Raw genomic sequence first — 14,294 nt, forward strand, 5'->3', positions numbered from 1 at the left:
GTCCAGGGCCCTGATGGTGGGTGGTGGGAGGCTGCCCCTCCTGGTTTGAGCCAGGCTAGCCGGCTGGCCCCACCAGGAGCTCTATGTGGAGGACTTCGCCAGCATCAACTGGCAGGCGCAGAGGAACAACGTGGCCCCCGATGAGCTGTATACACCGCACAGCTGGCTGCTCCATGTGGTATATGGTGAGTGCCTCCTGAGGGGCTGGCAGGGCAGCCTGTGGTCAGGGTGTCACCCACTCATTCATGAACTCATCCCCTGCCAGTGGCACTGGGCCACCTCCTCTGTGCCAGGCACCAGGAGATGGGATCTCATAGCCCTGCCCTTCCACCCCAAGAACCGGCTGAGCTGACTTCCACTCTCAGGAGCCCATCCTGAGCAAGGGTGTGTGTAGGAGGTGTGGGACAGCCCCTCCTGGGCAGGGAAGGAGGAGCTCAGCAACCAAGCCTGGGGGTGGGGGGGAAGGGGAACCCTGGGGAAGGGCAAGTCCAGGTGCACGGGGCTCCAGGCTGAGGCCAGTGTCCTGGTGCCTGGCGTCCACTGTCCGCTGCCCCCTGCAGCGTTCCTCAACCTGTATGAGCGCTATCACAGTGCCCACCTGCGGCAGCAGGCCGTGCAGAAGCTGTATGAGCACATCGTGGCTGACGACCGATTCACCAAGAGCATCAGCATAGGCCCGGTCAGTGCCTCTGTCCAGCCTCTGGCTGCAGCCCCTGGGGGTTGGGGTCCAAAGTAAAGTCTGGGAGGCTGGGCCATGAGCTGGGAGTAGGGTCCCCTGGAGCCTAGTGCACCATCATTTGGGAGGTGGCCCTCAGATCCCACAGGCGTTTGAGGACTCTGTCCTGGCTCCTTGCACGCCCAGCTCAGTGAAGCCGCCCCACCACACTCAACCCTCCCTCCTGTTCTCCACTTGCTCTTGTCCTAAGGGATGCCTGACCCTCTCCTGGAGGCCTCTTCCTGATCCTAGGGGGTGCCTGACCCTCTCCTGGAGGCCCTTCCTGAGATCTTTCTGGCTAGCTGGGAGGGGTGTTTTTTCTCACTTGCTTCCTTCTGAATTCCCCTCCCCAAATTGTTCATTATCTGTCCTTCCCCCAGGGGGTTTAGAGATGCCCGGGGTGGGTGGGAGTAGCAGGGTCCTCGGGTTCCACTCCTGATTCCTCCTGCCTAACCAGAGACTTGGACCTCTCTCTTCTGTGGGGCCTGCAGGGGGCCAGGTATGGGCTAGTTCAGTGACCTTGGAGGGTGAAATCCCCGGGCTGTGCTGGCACAGGGCTGCTTCCTGACAGAGTCAGCAGCTTCTGGGCTGTGCCGTAGCTGCTGCGGTGTAGTGGGTTGGCCTTGGCATTCTCTGGGTGTACCCAGGTGGCGCTAGGCCACTGAGTCCAACCCTGATGCCGCATCTCGGGTTTCTGGGCCTGATGCCACCTCAGTGAATCACTAATCCTGACCGACCTTGCAGCAGGTCCCTTGTTTTCTGCTCAGCAGTGACGTGGTTCTATGTGGGTTTTGGTTTAATCCCATAGAGAGCACATCTGTACTAAGCATGTTAGAAACATCTTACAATTGGATCTTGACTTGTAAGATCCATAAATAAAAAGTTGGGGCCTCTGGAACAGTCTGCTCTGAGGAAGGAGGGGAGCAAACTTTTCCTACTACTGCAGTCCCATGTCCATATCTCTTCCTGGGCCCCTCAGGCCCTGCCTCTGTCCCCTGTGTTGTTTCTAAGGCACCTGACAGCCCATGCCCCTCTGGTTATGGGCTGGCCCCTATGGCCTCTCTTGGAACCCTTCACTTCTCACTGATGGAGTGCGGCCCCTCCTCATCCTACACCAGGCCATGGCCTCGGCTGATGCTGCCTGTGTGTGAGTCGGGTCCTGGGGACACAGTTGTCCATCCTCTCTCGGTCCCGCCTGCTAGGGCAGAAGGCCCCTGTTCTGGCCCTGAGTGAGCTGCATGGGACCCTGTCCCTGGGGGCTGCTGCTGGTCTGGAGCAAAGCCCTGACAGGGCCGTGTCTCCGGCAGATCTCAAAAACCATCAACATGCTTGTACGCTGGTATGTGGACGGGCCCACCTCCCCTGCCTTCCAGGAGCACATTTCCAGAATCCCGGACTATCTCTGGTGAGTGTGGCTGGGATGTGCTGGTGAGGCCTCTCAGTGCAGCCACACGAAGGCTGGATCTGAGCCTCAGCCGCATCCCAGTGAGGGGGCCACCATGGTGCCATCTGGGAATACTGCCAGGGAACACCACCAGGGAACACTGCTAAGGACTACCACCAGGGAACACCGCCAGGGAGCACCCACCACCAGGAAACACCGCTAAGGAACACCACCAGGGAACACCACCAGGGACCAGCAGTGTTAGGGCTTGTAGAAGCCACCGAGGGTTGTCTTTGAATTGGAAGATTTGCCACCCAGTGGAAGAGTGGGGTGGTTCCAGAAGGTAGGGTGAGGAGGGGCGTGGTGGGCAGCAGGGCAGGTTGGTGTCAGGAAGACTCGTGGACAAGGGGAGCTTGTCAGCCATGGAGTATGCCCTGAAGGTGGGCCCCTGTCGTGGATGGCACAGCACGGTCCCACTGTGGGAAGCCCTGGTTGGTCCCACAACACCGAACACAGGCAACAGGGCTGAGGCAGCCTGGGGTCAGGGGTCAGAGGTCGGGGGTCGGGGAGCCTCCTGCTGCCCTTTGGCTTGGTTGCACCCTTCCTGGGTGAGTGTGTCCTGTCTTCTCTAGAGGGTGTGCCCAGGAGTCTAGCAGCCCAGCAGCCCAGCTGGGTCGGCATCCAGGCCAGTGCCAGGCCTTGGGGGAGGGGACAGATGCCCTCTCTGGGACCTTCCTGAGTGCAGGGTCTGGGTAGCCGGCTGGGCTTCCAGCTTTCTCCTTGCGCCTGACTTGGCCATTTTTGTCCTCACAGGATGGGCCTTGACGGCATGAAAATGCAGGTGAGGGCTGCAGGGGTGAGGGCTGCAGGACCGCAGCTGCCGGCTCCTTTGCAGTCATTTCTACCCTTCATTCCTTTCCTACTGGGTTCATTAAGATGCAGAAGTAACTCCTCCTGGACCAAGTCCCGGCAGCATGTGACCAGAGACTGAGTCAGTCGAGGCCCCTGGCAGTGTCCCTGTGGGTGCCCACAGTTCTCGATTGTCTGTCTGCAGCTGTCCTGTTTGCTCTTTGCCCTGATGGTCCAAGTGGGCCCAACCGTGTAATGACAGACCCGGAGCTGCAGAAGCTCTCCTCTTGTTACTGTGGCAGGAGGCGGCTCTGGTTAATGGGGGCCTCTCCTCCATGCACTCTTTTTGCTGCTGTTGTTGAGATGGAATCTCACTCTCTTGCCCAGGCTGGAGTGCAGTGTCTCGATCTCAGCTCACTGCAACCTCCACCTCCCAGGTTCAGGTGATTCTCCTGCCTTAGCTTCCCGAGTAGCTGGGATTACAGGCATGCAGCACCACGCCCAGCTAATGTTTGTATTTTAATAGAGACAAGTGTTTCACCATGTTGGCCAGGCTGGTCTCGAAATCCTGACCTCAGGTGATCTGCCTGCCTTAGTCTCCCAAAGTGCTGGCATTACAGGCGTGAGCCATTGCGCCCAGCCACACTCTTAAGAGGCTCCTTCTTCAGGTTGTGGGTGCACAGGACAGGAGCCTGGAGGGCCGTGGTGACATGTGGCTGGGCCTGGGAGCTGCCTGGGGACTTGCCCTGAGTGGGCTGGAACCCAGTCATGAGGGGCACCAAGCACAAGGGAGGGGGGAGGTAGACATCGCCACGTCCAGGGAGAGGATGTGCTGGACACTGGCCACATGGCGTTAGTTGGCTTCTTTCTGGATCCTTCCCTGAGCTTTTAGAAGATACACTTGTTTCCAGGCAGGGATGCCTGACCAGGGTCCTTGCCCTCCAGGGGTTGTGCATCTGCCACCACTGTGGGGGAGGCCCTAGGCGTCTCAGATTTCTCAGAAGTCTGTGGACCAGAGTAGCTGAGAGCTGTGTTAGGAAGGGGCCAGCACCGTATTCTGCTATACAGTCTGTGCCATTGGAAGCATCCGCCTGGGTGTGGCCTGCTCCAGGTAGAGGTTGTGGTGGTCTCCAGGTCATTGCTCTACAGAGTGGGTTGGTCATCGAGGTGGGAGAACAGCCCACTCACTGCACAGGAACCGTGGGCTCCCTGCCTGCACTGTCTGTGCTATGTACTATAGGTCCTTCTCTACGCCATCCTGCTCAGCGTCTAGATTTTGTAGATGGTGCTGTCCTGGGTGTGGCCCTGGGGGCAGCAGGGCAGTGTTGAGGGTGGGGTCCTGGATGACCCTGGTCCTGTCCTGGCTCTGGGGGCCCTGTAGACCCCAGTTCTGTCCAACTGGGCTGAGCCTGTGCCCCTTTGTGCATTATCACAGTGGGTGTGTTGGAAGCCCAGACAGTGTTGCCCTGTGTGTTGTGGTCTGGTGAGGGTTATGCCCTGCAGGTCTGTCTTCTGTCCCCCACCTGGTTCAGTGTGGAAATGTGGAGTCTCCAGAGGTGTCCTGGGTGTCATGTATGGGATGGACACACAGGGGCCCAGCACTGTCCGCCCCAGGGCTACCTTAGATGCCAGGTTTCCCCAGCCATGGGCTTTCACCCAGCTGGCCTTGAGCTCCGCTGAGGCTCCCTGGACACAGTCCATGTTTTGTGAAATGGTTTTCAAAACACATGCAAAGTGGATGAGTTACATGAGTAACGAGTCCCAGATCAGGCCCTGGCCTCCCTGCCGCTCCATGACCAGCCCTCCCGCTGCACCCTCTCTTCAGTGCACCTTGGGCTGATGAGGGCCTCTGTGTTTTTATAGAATGCTCTGTGGCTGTCACACCCAGCAAAATTCTGATGGTTCCTGACTGTAGTCCTCATGCTGCCGTTGGTGTGTGTGAATCAGGGTTCAGGCCAGGCCCACACAGGCCTTCGTGTGTTGGTATCTGAGCTCCTGTTCATCCACAGCAGTCTCCTGTGGCCTCTTCTCCTCCCTGAAGGGCTTCACGTTCCGGATCTGACTGGTTGCTCCCTCTGTTCTCTGAGTTTTTGTAAACTGGCCATGCACTGAGGCTTTATCCCGTTGTGTTTCTTTGGTGAGAATGCTTTTCTGTGGTCGCTGGCTCGTTCCTCCAGTGCATGATGTCTGGATGCCTCTGCCCCCTACTGCCCCCCGCCACCATCCCCATGTCTGTTGTGGTCAGTGTCCAACTCTGTCTCACTGGGGCTTGGTCACCGGCCCTTTGAATTGAGACCAGAGTATGTATCTGGGAGTCCAGGTCCGGGGTGACATTTGAGGTGGGGCCTTCCCAGCCCTGTGCAGAATTTCTGTCACCTCAGGTATACTCAGAAATGGGGGTCATTTCCAGGCATCACCATGACTGAGGTGCACCGCTGTCATTGGGCAAGGGCAGCTGGATGCTCTGTGTGTGGGTGCTGGAGCTTCTGAGGGATTGTCCAGTCCTACAGGTGTCCTGAGAGGGACACTGTCCTGCCTGGTGGCCCATGAAGAAAGGTGGGGCTCCCTGACCCATGTCTGCCTGCAGGACTCAGCCTTCTCTGAGGCCCTTGTCAGCCATGAGGGGTGCACAGGGCTCAGAGCCTGAGGTTGAGTGTTGGCTGGATGGGAGCCCCCACACCCGGCCCTCAGGGGCCTGTCGGATCCTGGAGGCCGTAGGTGGGAGTGGGGGGGGCTGCTGCTGCTGTAACACCCTTGTTTTGTGTGTAGGGCACCAATGGCTCACAGATCTGGGACACTGCCTTCGCCATCCAAGCTCTGCTAGAGGTTCGTGGCTCATTCTCTTTTCTCAGCCTCAGCTGACCTTCCTTCCTGTGCACGTGAGCCCTCGCGTCCACCTGAAGGCAGCACTGCCGGCCACACACTTGCGACTCCTTGAGGTTTCCAGTGACCTGGACTCTGGCCTCTGGTTTGAGATGGTGGTGCTGTGGAGGGGGCGGCCTTGCCCAGCAGCCCTGGGTGTTGGGCTGGGTCAGAGGCTTTGGAAGGGCAGGGGCTGGAGGCCGTGTGCACAGGGGAGCCTGGTGAAGGCTGTTTCTCAGAGTGTGGGCAGGAATGGGACTCCAGGCTCTTAGAACTGGAACTGCTCATTATGGGCATTTTCCAGCCAATACTGCAGAGAAACAACAGTGGATTTTGAATGCTGGTGGGAATGAGGTTGGTGGGATTTTCTGAAGGTGTTTCTGGAGTGCCCTGAGGGCTGGGACATTCAAAGGACCTGCCCATACTGGGGTGCTGGAGATCCCCTGGGCATAGACGCTCACTGGGTGGGTGGGGTGCTGGCATCCTAGATGGTCCCTTCTGCTCCCTTCCATCTTGTCATATCTCATGGACCTTTGATTTTTTGTCTTTAAAGGTAAGTGCAGCAAGAAACCCTGGCACTCTCTGGAGATACCTGCCAGTTTCTTTCTGGTTCCCAGTTGGGGCAGGATGTGGCCAGGACCATCGGGGAACCACTCAGCCATGGTGGCCGTGCAAGGACGGCTCAGCCTGTCTGTCCTGCTGTCTCTTCCAGGCGGGTGGACACCACAGGCCCGAGTTTTCATCCTGCCTGCAGAAGGCACATGAGTTCCTGAGGCTCTCGCAGGTGAGGCCTGTGCCTGGGGCCCTGAAGGGGCTGAAGAGGGGGATCAGGGCTGGGAGCTCCTACAGGCTGAAGTGCCCACCTCACCTCTACCCTGTCCTGTTCCCTGTACTGGTTTCTCAGGTTGCCCCTCCCCACCACTGTTCCATCCACCCGTCCTTGGGCTGGCCTCACCTGGAGCAGCTCTGTGAGGCCTGCAGGGTGCTGAGGTGCTGGGGGTCCTGGCAGTTTCTGCATCCTGCTCCTGTTGGAGCCATGGTGTGCAGGAGCCAGGCACAGGTAGGGGCCATTTACCCTGAGCTGCGCAGCCTACACGCCCCCTCTGGGTCTTTGAAGCACCTTCTGCCCACGGAGGTGATGCCAGCCTGGGGATGTTCCCTCTTGAGACTGTTTGCAGCGAAAATCCCGTCCATCCTGCTAGATCAGCTGCCCACAGACAGTGCCCCAGCCCCCAGTTTGACCTCAGTGTCTCACATATGCCTACACCCCAATCTGCAGCCACAGTCATCCCATACGCTGTCCCTGCCATGGCCTCAGCCAGTGTCCTTCTGCCTGGAACAGCTGCCCCTCCCCCCCCAGCCCATCTCACCCTGTCCCTTCAGATGTCATCAGGACATTGCTTCTGCAGGGCCTCTGGGTGTTCCTGGCCTTCATGTGGCCAAGGCTGGCACCCATCTGGGGCTCAGGCAGGGGAGGGGCATTGTCCTGCTCTGGCTGACCCTACAGCGGGCTGCTCCTGCCTCCTGCCTCCTACCCAGGACTTCCTCTGGTTGATGGGGACTTGGGGAGGCTGACTGAACCCCACTACAGTCTAGGCCTCTTCCCTTCTCATTGAGGCAGGAGAGACAGCCCAGGAGCTTAGGTCCACGAAGCTGGGGTTGTTCAGGAGGCGGCGGGAGCCCCTGGCAGAGCACAACACAAAGGCCTGGGCCACCTCCTTGCCTTCTGGCTGGTGGGGAGATCATAGGGGAGGCAGGTGCCTCCCGTCTGGGCTAGTTTCAGCCCTGGCTGGCCAGTCACATTTCCCAGCAGCAGTGGGTGGTGAGCTCTCGATGTGGGCCCTTGGGTGCCTTGCAGCACCAGTGGGGGCTGTGGCCGGCATGTCGTGCCTCTCAAGTCCTGCCCAGTCTAACTCAGTGATGTCCCAGGTGCTGACATGTTCTCTGCTTCCACATTTGCCCTCGATGCTGCCCAGATCCCAGATAACCCTCCCGACTACCAGAAGTACTACCGCCAGATGAGCAAGGTATGTGGGAGCCAGCCCCATCCCTGCCCCATCCCCCAGGGGAAGCTGCCCTCAGCAGGTTGGGTCCTTCCCTTTGAAGGGGGGATTCCTCCCTTGGCATATTTGGGTGTCCTGCTGTGATAGTACCTGGCATAGGGGCCCATGCCTCATGTTGCTGAGCTGCCTGGCACATGGGGGCACTGTTTGCTTGCACGTGTGGCCGTGCCTTAGGGCGGTTCAGGTGGTCATGGCACATACAGGCTTCAGGACAGCCGAAGTGTAGCCAGGGCGTCCGGGGAAGGCAGAGGGAAGAAGAGACCCTAGCCGGTGTGGGCTATGAAATTAGGCATGAGCGCAGCTGCTGTTGCCTGTTTACAGTGGGGGTGGGAGACACCTGTGCCCTGTCATGTCCGTGAGATCTGAAGGTGTTGAGAGTGTGAACTGCTACCCTTGAGGGTCCTTGTGCTGGAACCTGGAGTTCCATCTAGATGTGCCTGGCTTGGGCCCCTGGCTGCACCCACACCTTTGGTGGATGGGTCCCCGTCCTGTCTGGGTGCTCTGTGGTTGGGACGGATGTCTGTGACTGTGGGGAGGGATGTGGGGTGGCTCCGAGGACTGGGGTGTGGACACCCTCAGCCTAGGGTCACGGGTCGTGTTCTGCAGGGCGGCTTCTCCTTCAGCACGCTGGACTGTGGCTGGATTGTTGCTGACTGCACGGCTGAGGCCTTGAAGGCTGTGCTGCTCCTGCAGGAGAAGTGTCCCTATGTAACCGAGCACATCCCCCGAGAGCGGCTCTGCGATGCTGTGGCTGTGGTAAGGCTGTGGTCCTAGCAGCCCTGTCCACAGCTCATGTCTACAGATGAGCTGCGTGCTCACCTCCACTCCCACGGGCCCCACCCCACCACACTCTCCGGCCGGGCTGTAGGAGCTTGTCCTCGGACGGTGTTTGCATGTGGAGAACTGTGAGCTCTGGCTGGACCTCTGGGGGCCTTGCTGGGCTGTTTGCACAGGGCCCTGCACTACAGAGCTGGTGTCCAGCTCAGCGCAGATGCTTGCAGGAGCCAATGTGGCCCCCAGGGTTTCTCTCTGGTGGTTTCCACTGGGTGTCTGAAGAAGGAATTTCTGTTGGTTTTGGTGCCACATTCTTTCAGCACATCTGGCTGTTGCGTGTGTTTCCCAGTGGAGACCCTGCACTGTTCTGGCAGCAGCACACACTTGGTTTCTAAGTCATGGGCACATGTGGGGGCATGTTCCCAGGTGGCTGCGCATGGAGGCCCTGATGGATGAGGTTGCAGCTGCTGCTTGGGGCACCCGAGGGCTTGGTTAATTTGGAAATCGGCTTCTTGCTCCCGTTCCTGCCCCATTGGTTGTCAGCCTTAGTGTTGCCTCTAGAAAGCTCTACTGTGGCCTTCGCGTCTGCGTGTGCTCATCATGTGGGTGAGTTCTCAGGTGCTCTGTGATTTCAGCTGCTGAACATGAGGAATCCCGATGGAGGGTTCTCCACCTATGAGACCAAGCGTGGGGGACACTTGCTAGAGCTGCTGAACCCCTCGGAGGTCTTTGGTGAGTAGTCGGCCAGCACCATGGTACACAAACCCCGGAGCCAGCTTTTCCCCTTTGCCTGAGGCTGCAAGGGCCCAGGTTTACCAGCAGATCTGTCTGGAGTCCTCCCTCAGCCCAGGATGTTCTGTGCTCCTCCATCCCTGGGGGTGGCAGGATCCCTGTGTTGTGAATAGGAGGGCATCAGGTCAGGCTTCGGGGATGGGATGGTGGAGGGTTCCAGTGAGGTCCACAGCCTGGGCTGGCTCCTGCTCAGTCCACAGGGCTTATGTTCTGCAGAGGCTGCTGTGTGTCGCGAGCACACTGCACACTTCGTGGATCCCAGAGCACCTGCGGGGAGGTGTCTGTGGGGACTGAGGGGACCCATGTCATGGGCTGGTAGGCTGCTGTGTGTGCGTGGCTGCCATGGTATTGGTCTGGGGACAGGATCTCACTCCTGGTCCACCTTTGGGCACCTCACATGCCCCCTTCCTGGTCCTCTACCCATCGCACATGGCTTTCTGAGCTGGGATTGCAGCTTTCTGCTGCGTTCCCCCCATCTTTGCTCTCGTAGTACAGGTGTGTGTCCTGGGCCGGCCAGTGCTCTGCAGGTTGGTCGGGGAGGCAGCATCCAGGCATGGGTTCTGCACACTGCGACACTCTTGCTTGTCATGATTTGGCCTGAGTTGCAGGCCCTGGGCAGCCAGGGTGAGACTCAGCACCTTGGTTCTTCCTTCCCTTCCGCAGGGGACATCATGATTGACTACACGTATGTGGAGTGCACCTCGGCTGTGATGCAGGCACTTAAGCATTTCCACAAGCATTTCCCAGACCACAGGGCAGCCGAGATCAGGTACGAAGGGCCTCGGCCTGGGATGCTCTCACTCAGTGTGGGGGCTGCCAAGTTGGGGTCCAAGGCCCAGACACAGCATTCTCCAACAGCCCTGGCAGCCCGTCTCAGAAACAAAACTCACGTAGACGTGGAGAGGCTGCAGAGGTTATTGAATTCAGTTATATGCCCTAAAGCCTACAAAATATCTATTGGGGCTCAGAATGGCATAACTACAACACAAAAATGGATTTTCTCCCTATCTTTTAACAATGTTAAAAAGACATTACATACGTGACTCCACCTGTGTTCCAGTAGCAGTTTTTAAGGGTAGCAAATATTCAGGAAAGTGTACAGGTTGATCTTCTGAAGCAAACAGGTACTGGTGCTAACATTGAACATGGCGATGCCACCAGAGCCCTCAGGCGTCCCCATGAGGGGGCCGCCCACACGCCTGCCAGGTTGTGGGTTTCTGTTGCTCGCTTTGAAGCTTGTCTAGGTGGAATCCTGAGATGTGTTCTTCGTGTTGCCTTCTCATCTGCTTGAGGTTAGCCAGGTGGCTGGGGCAACAGTAGCATTCTCTCACTCGGGCACTTGGTTGAATGCAGGTGCTGTGCTGTCTAGCTGCCTGTTCTCAGCACCTGGGAGGATTTCAGTCTGGGTTTTTATGAAGTGCCTCTTGTGAACACTCTTGTACTTCCCTTTTCAGGCACCTGGGTACTTATTTCTCACAGTCATGTACCTAGGAGTGTCATTGCTATGTCAGAGGGTACGTTAAAGGGCATGTGGTTTTTGCAGGTTCTTTATCCTACTATGATTACAGTTTTTACTTTTGTTAAACCTGATGTAGACTCACTTTGGTCATGATGCGCTGTCTTTTTATATATTGCTGGATTCAGTCTGAGGAATATTTTGTTAGGAGTTTAACAGCTCTGGTTACAAGAGACACTGGTCTGTAGTTTTTCTTTTTTAAAGTTGGGGTTTCACCATGTTGCCCACCAGGATGGTCTCAATCTCTTGACCTTGTGATCCGCCCACCTCGGCCTCCCAAAGTGCTGGGATTACAGGCGTGAGCCACAGCGCCCGGCCTATAATTTTCTTTATACTGTATAAAATTATATGAAATTTTCTTTATGTAATGTCTTTGTGAGGTTCTCTTGTTAAGATGATGCCGAACTCAGAAAAGCAGTTGGAAAGTGTTTTTTAAAATACTCTTTGGAAGAATTTACGTAATGTTCGTAATATTTTTGCCTTAAATATTTGGGAAAAATTACTGGAAATGTCAGTTGGGCCCGGAGTTTTCTTTGAGGAAAGGTTTTAAATTAGAAGCTCAATTTCCTTTTTTTTTTTTTTTTTTGAGATGGGGTCTTGCTCTGTCACCCAGGCTGGAGTGTAGTGTAATTTCTTTAATAGTTTATAGGACTGAGTAGATGTTCCATTTTTGTATCAGTCTGGGGAGTCTTCCTTTTTTCACTCAGTTTTATACTGATTGGCATGAGTATTCCATGTCCTCTTGGATGGCTCTGAGCTCAACACTGACATCTTCATCTTTCTTCTGAAATCTTATGCCGATCTTTTGAAAAAAACAAGAACAAAAACTGTCTTAGTCTTTGATTCTGTTTTTTAAGAGATTTTATTTTTTATTTCATAATTTCTATTCTTTGTTATTTTCTTTCTTTTTTATATTTTTTGAGACGGAGTCTTGCTGTCACTCAGGCTGGAGAGCAGTGATGTGATCTCAGTTCATTGCAACCTCCGCCTCCTGGGTTCAAGTGATTCTCCTGCCTCAGCCTCCCGAGTAGCTGGGACTACAGGTGCTCGCCACAATGCCCAGCTAATTTTTTGGTATTTTTAGTAGAGACAGCGTTTCTCCATGTTGGTCAAGCTGGTCTCAAATTCCTGACCTCAGGTGATTCACCTTCCTTGGCCTCCCAAAGTGTTAGGATTACAGGTGTGAGTCACCACATCTGGCCTTTGTTGTTTTCTTTCTCCTTTATTTTTCTAACTTGAATGCTTAGATATTTGATTTCAGGTTTGTATTGAAATATGCACTTGAGGCTATAAACGAGTTTTGATATATCATCAATTAAAACTGTTGTTTGGTGCCCGCTGTGGCAGCACAAATACTAAAAGTGTTTTCTGTTTCTACTGTTCTTCTCTGACCCTGAGTTATGTGGGAGTGTGCTGCTTCATTTAACATCTGAGGATATTCTGGTTGTGTTTTTGTTGGAAGCCGTGGGTGGAGCTGGTGTTTTCTTGTGCTTCGCAGGTGGAAGCAGTGTGTTCATTGTCTTCCATGGCCTGGCACAGCCGTTGGCCACGTGCTGCCCGGTGATGTGAAGTGGGCGAGAGTTGTCCTCAGCCACACTCACAGAATTGGACTTTTAAAAAATATATTACCTTTTAAAAATCACTATAATAAATGTAAAGCAGGTTCTTTACAGACAAGACTTGCAAAATATAGAAAAGTACAAAGAAGAGGCTAAGTCGCCCCCTCATCACCCCTGAATAAGAATCTTCTGTTGCTGTTTGGTCTCCACATTTCCGTGGTGGTTTGCCGCCCCTCTTCAGGCCTGGCCCACTTTGTGCCTGGGTGAGGTTTCTAAAAGCCCCACCATTGAACATGCTCCTCCGGTACAAACCGTAATGGCACAGGTGTTGTGTCATTTCACTAAGTAGCTTCTGGGTTATTTTTCAATTTTCATTGTTGTTTTTTTAGCTTTTTCCCCAGTTTAACCTTAACTGGTATTTTCTTGTTAAATATTTATTCATGACCATTATTATTCCCTAGAGCCGTATGGCTTGGGGTCTGCCTGCTGGGGTGGGCCCCCAACCCTCCCTCTTCTGGCTGACCTGGCCTGGTCACTTCTCTGCTCATCTCTTTCCCTGCCTGGGTGGGCAAGAGTACAGCCTCGCAGAGCGGAGGGATTGTGAGAGGTGCCGCAGGAAACTGCATGTCACCTGTTGTCACTGTGTAGAAATGGATACCGGCTGTGGCGCATGGGGAGCCGTGGTGACTTCATCGTGGGTTTCCTCTGCATTTCTTTGGTGACTTCCAAGCTAGAACCTTTTTTATAATTTATTTTTTTAGACAGAGTCTCGTTCTGTTATCCAGGCTGGAGTATAGTGGTGAAATCATGGCCCACCACAGCCTCAAACTCCTGGGCTCAAGCAATCCTCCCACCTCAGCCTCCTGAGTAGCTGGGAATAAAGGTGTGTATACTGTTACTCCTGGCTAATTTTAAAAATGTTTTGTAGAGATGGGGTCTAGCTCTGCTGCTCAGGCTGGTCTTGAACTCCTGGGCTCAAGTAATCATCCTCCCACCCCAGCATCACCAAATGCTGGGATTACGTGGTAAGCCACCAGCCCCAGCCATTTTTAAAATTTTCACTAAGATGGTTTTTCTTTCATTTTTAAGCACAATAAAGTATTTGTGTATTATGTTACAGATATTTTCTCCTCAATTTCTTTCTTTTTATCTCTTTAGGGTGTTTGAACGTAAGTGTTAAACTTTTATTTATTTATTTTTATTTTTATTTTTGAGATGAAGTCTTGCTCTGTCGCCCAGGCTAGAGTGTAGTGGCGCAATCTTGGCTCATTGCAACCTCTGCCTCCCGGGTTCAAGGGATTCTCCTGCCTCAGCCTCCTGAGTGGCTGTGACTAAAGGCATGTGGCACCATGCCCAGCTAATTTTTTTTTTTTTATTATTATTTTTTATTTTTAGTAGAGATGGGGTTTCACCATGTTGGCCAGGATGGTCTCGATCTCTTGGCCTCGTGATCCGCTGCCTTGGCCTCCCAAAGTGCTGGGATTACAGGTGTGAGCCACCACACCCAGCCAAATTTTCAACTTTTAAATGGTTAAATATATTAGTCTGATTTTTATATTAAGATTTTAAGGCCGGGCGCGGTGGCTCAACCCTGTAATCCCAGCACTTTGGGAGGCCGAGGCGGGTGGATCACAAGGTCAAGAGATCGAGACCATCCTGGTCAACATGGTGAAACCCCGTCTCTACTAAAAATACAAAAAATTAGCTGGGCATGGTGGCGTGTGCCTGTAATCCCAGCTACTCAGGAGGCTGAGGCAGGAGAATTGCCTGAACCCAGGAG

At 54.7% G+C, this 14,294-nt stretch overlaps 1 protein-coding gene across 2 annotated transcripts in view; it reads left to right on the forward strand.

Annotated features, from left to right (window-relative positions):
* Nucleotides 1-14,294, forward strand: part of LSS (lanosterol synthase) — a 36,065-nt gene that overhangs the window by 10,504 nt on the left and 11,267 nt on the right. For both annotated transcript variants that reach the window (XR_001828089.2, XM_017538496.2), the window contains exons 8-17: nucleotides 77-185; nucleotides 561-679; nucleotides 2,023-2,120; nucleotides 2,913-2,940; nucleotides 5,718-5,774; nucleotides 6,523-6,594; nucleotides 7,787-7,837; nucleotides 8,480-8,629; nucleotides 9,283-9,379; nucleotides 10,103-10,208. Coding sequence is in view for 1 of the 2 variants with exons in the window: in XM_017538496.2 (XP_017393985.1) it covers nucleotides 77-185; nucleotides 561-679; nucleotides 2,023-2,120; nucleotides 2,913-2,940; nucleotides 5,718-5,774; nucleotides 6,523-6,594; nucleotides 7,787-7,837; nucleotides 8,480-8,629; nucleotides 9,283-9,379; nucleotides 10,103-10,208 (887 nt within the window). In the remaining variant the exon portion in view is untranslated. The remainder of the gene's footprint in view (nucleotides 1-76; nucleotides 186-560; nucleotides 680-2,022; nucleotides 2,121-2,912; nucleotides 2,941-5,717; nucleotides 5,775-6,522; nucleotides 6,595-7,786; nucleotides 7,838-8,479; nucleotides 8,630-9,282; nucleotides 9,380-10,102; nucleotides 10,209-14,294) is intronic.

Source organism: Cebus imitator, unplaced genomic scaffold (genome assembly GCF_001604975.1).
Source record: "Cebus imitator isolate Cc_AM_T3 unplaced genomic scaffold, Cebus_imitator-1.0 Scaffold112, whole genome shotgun sequence".
NCBI lineage: Eukaryota > Metazoa > Chordata > Mammalia > Primates > Cebidae > Cebus > Cebus imitator.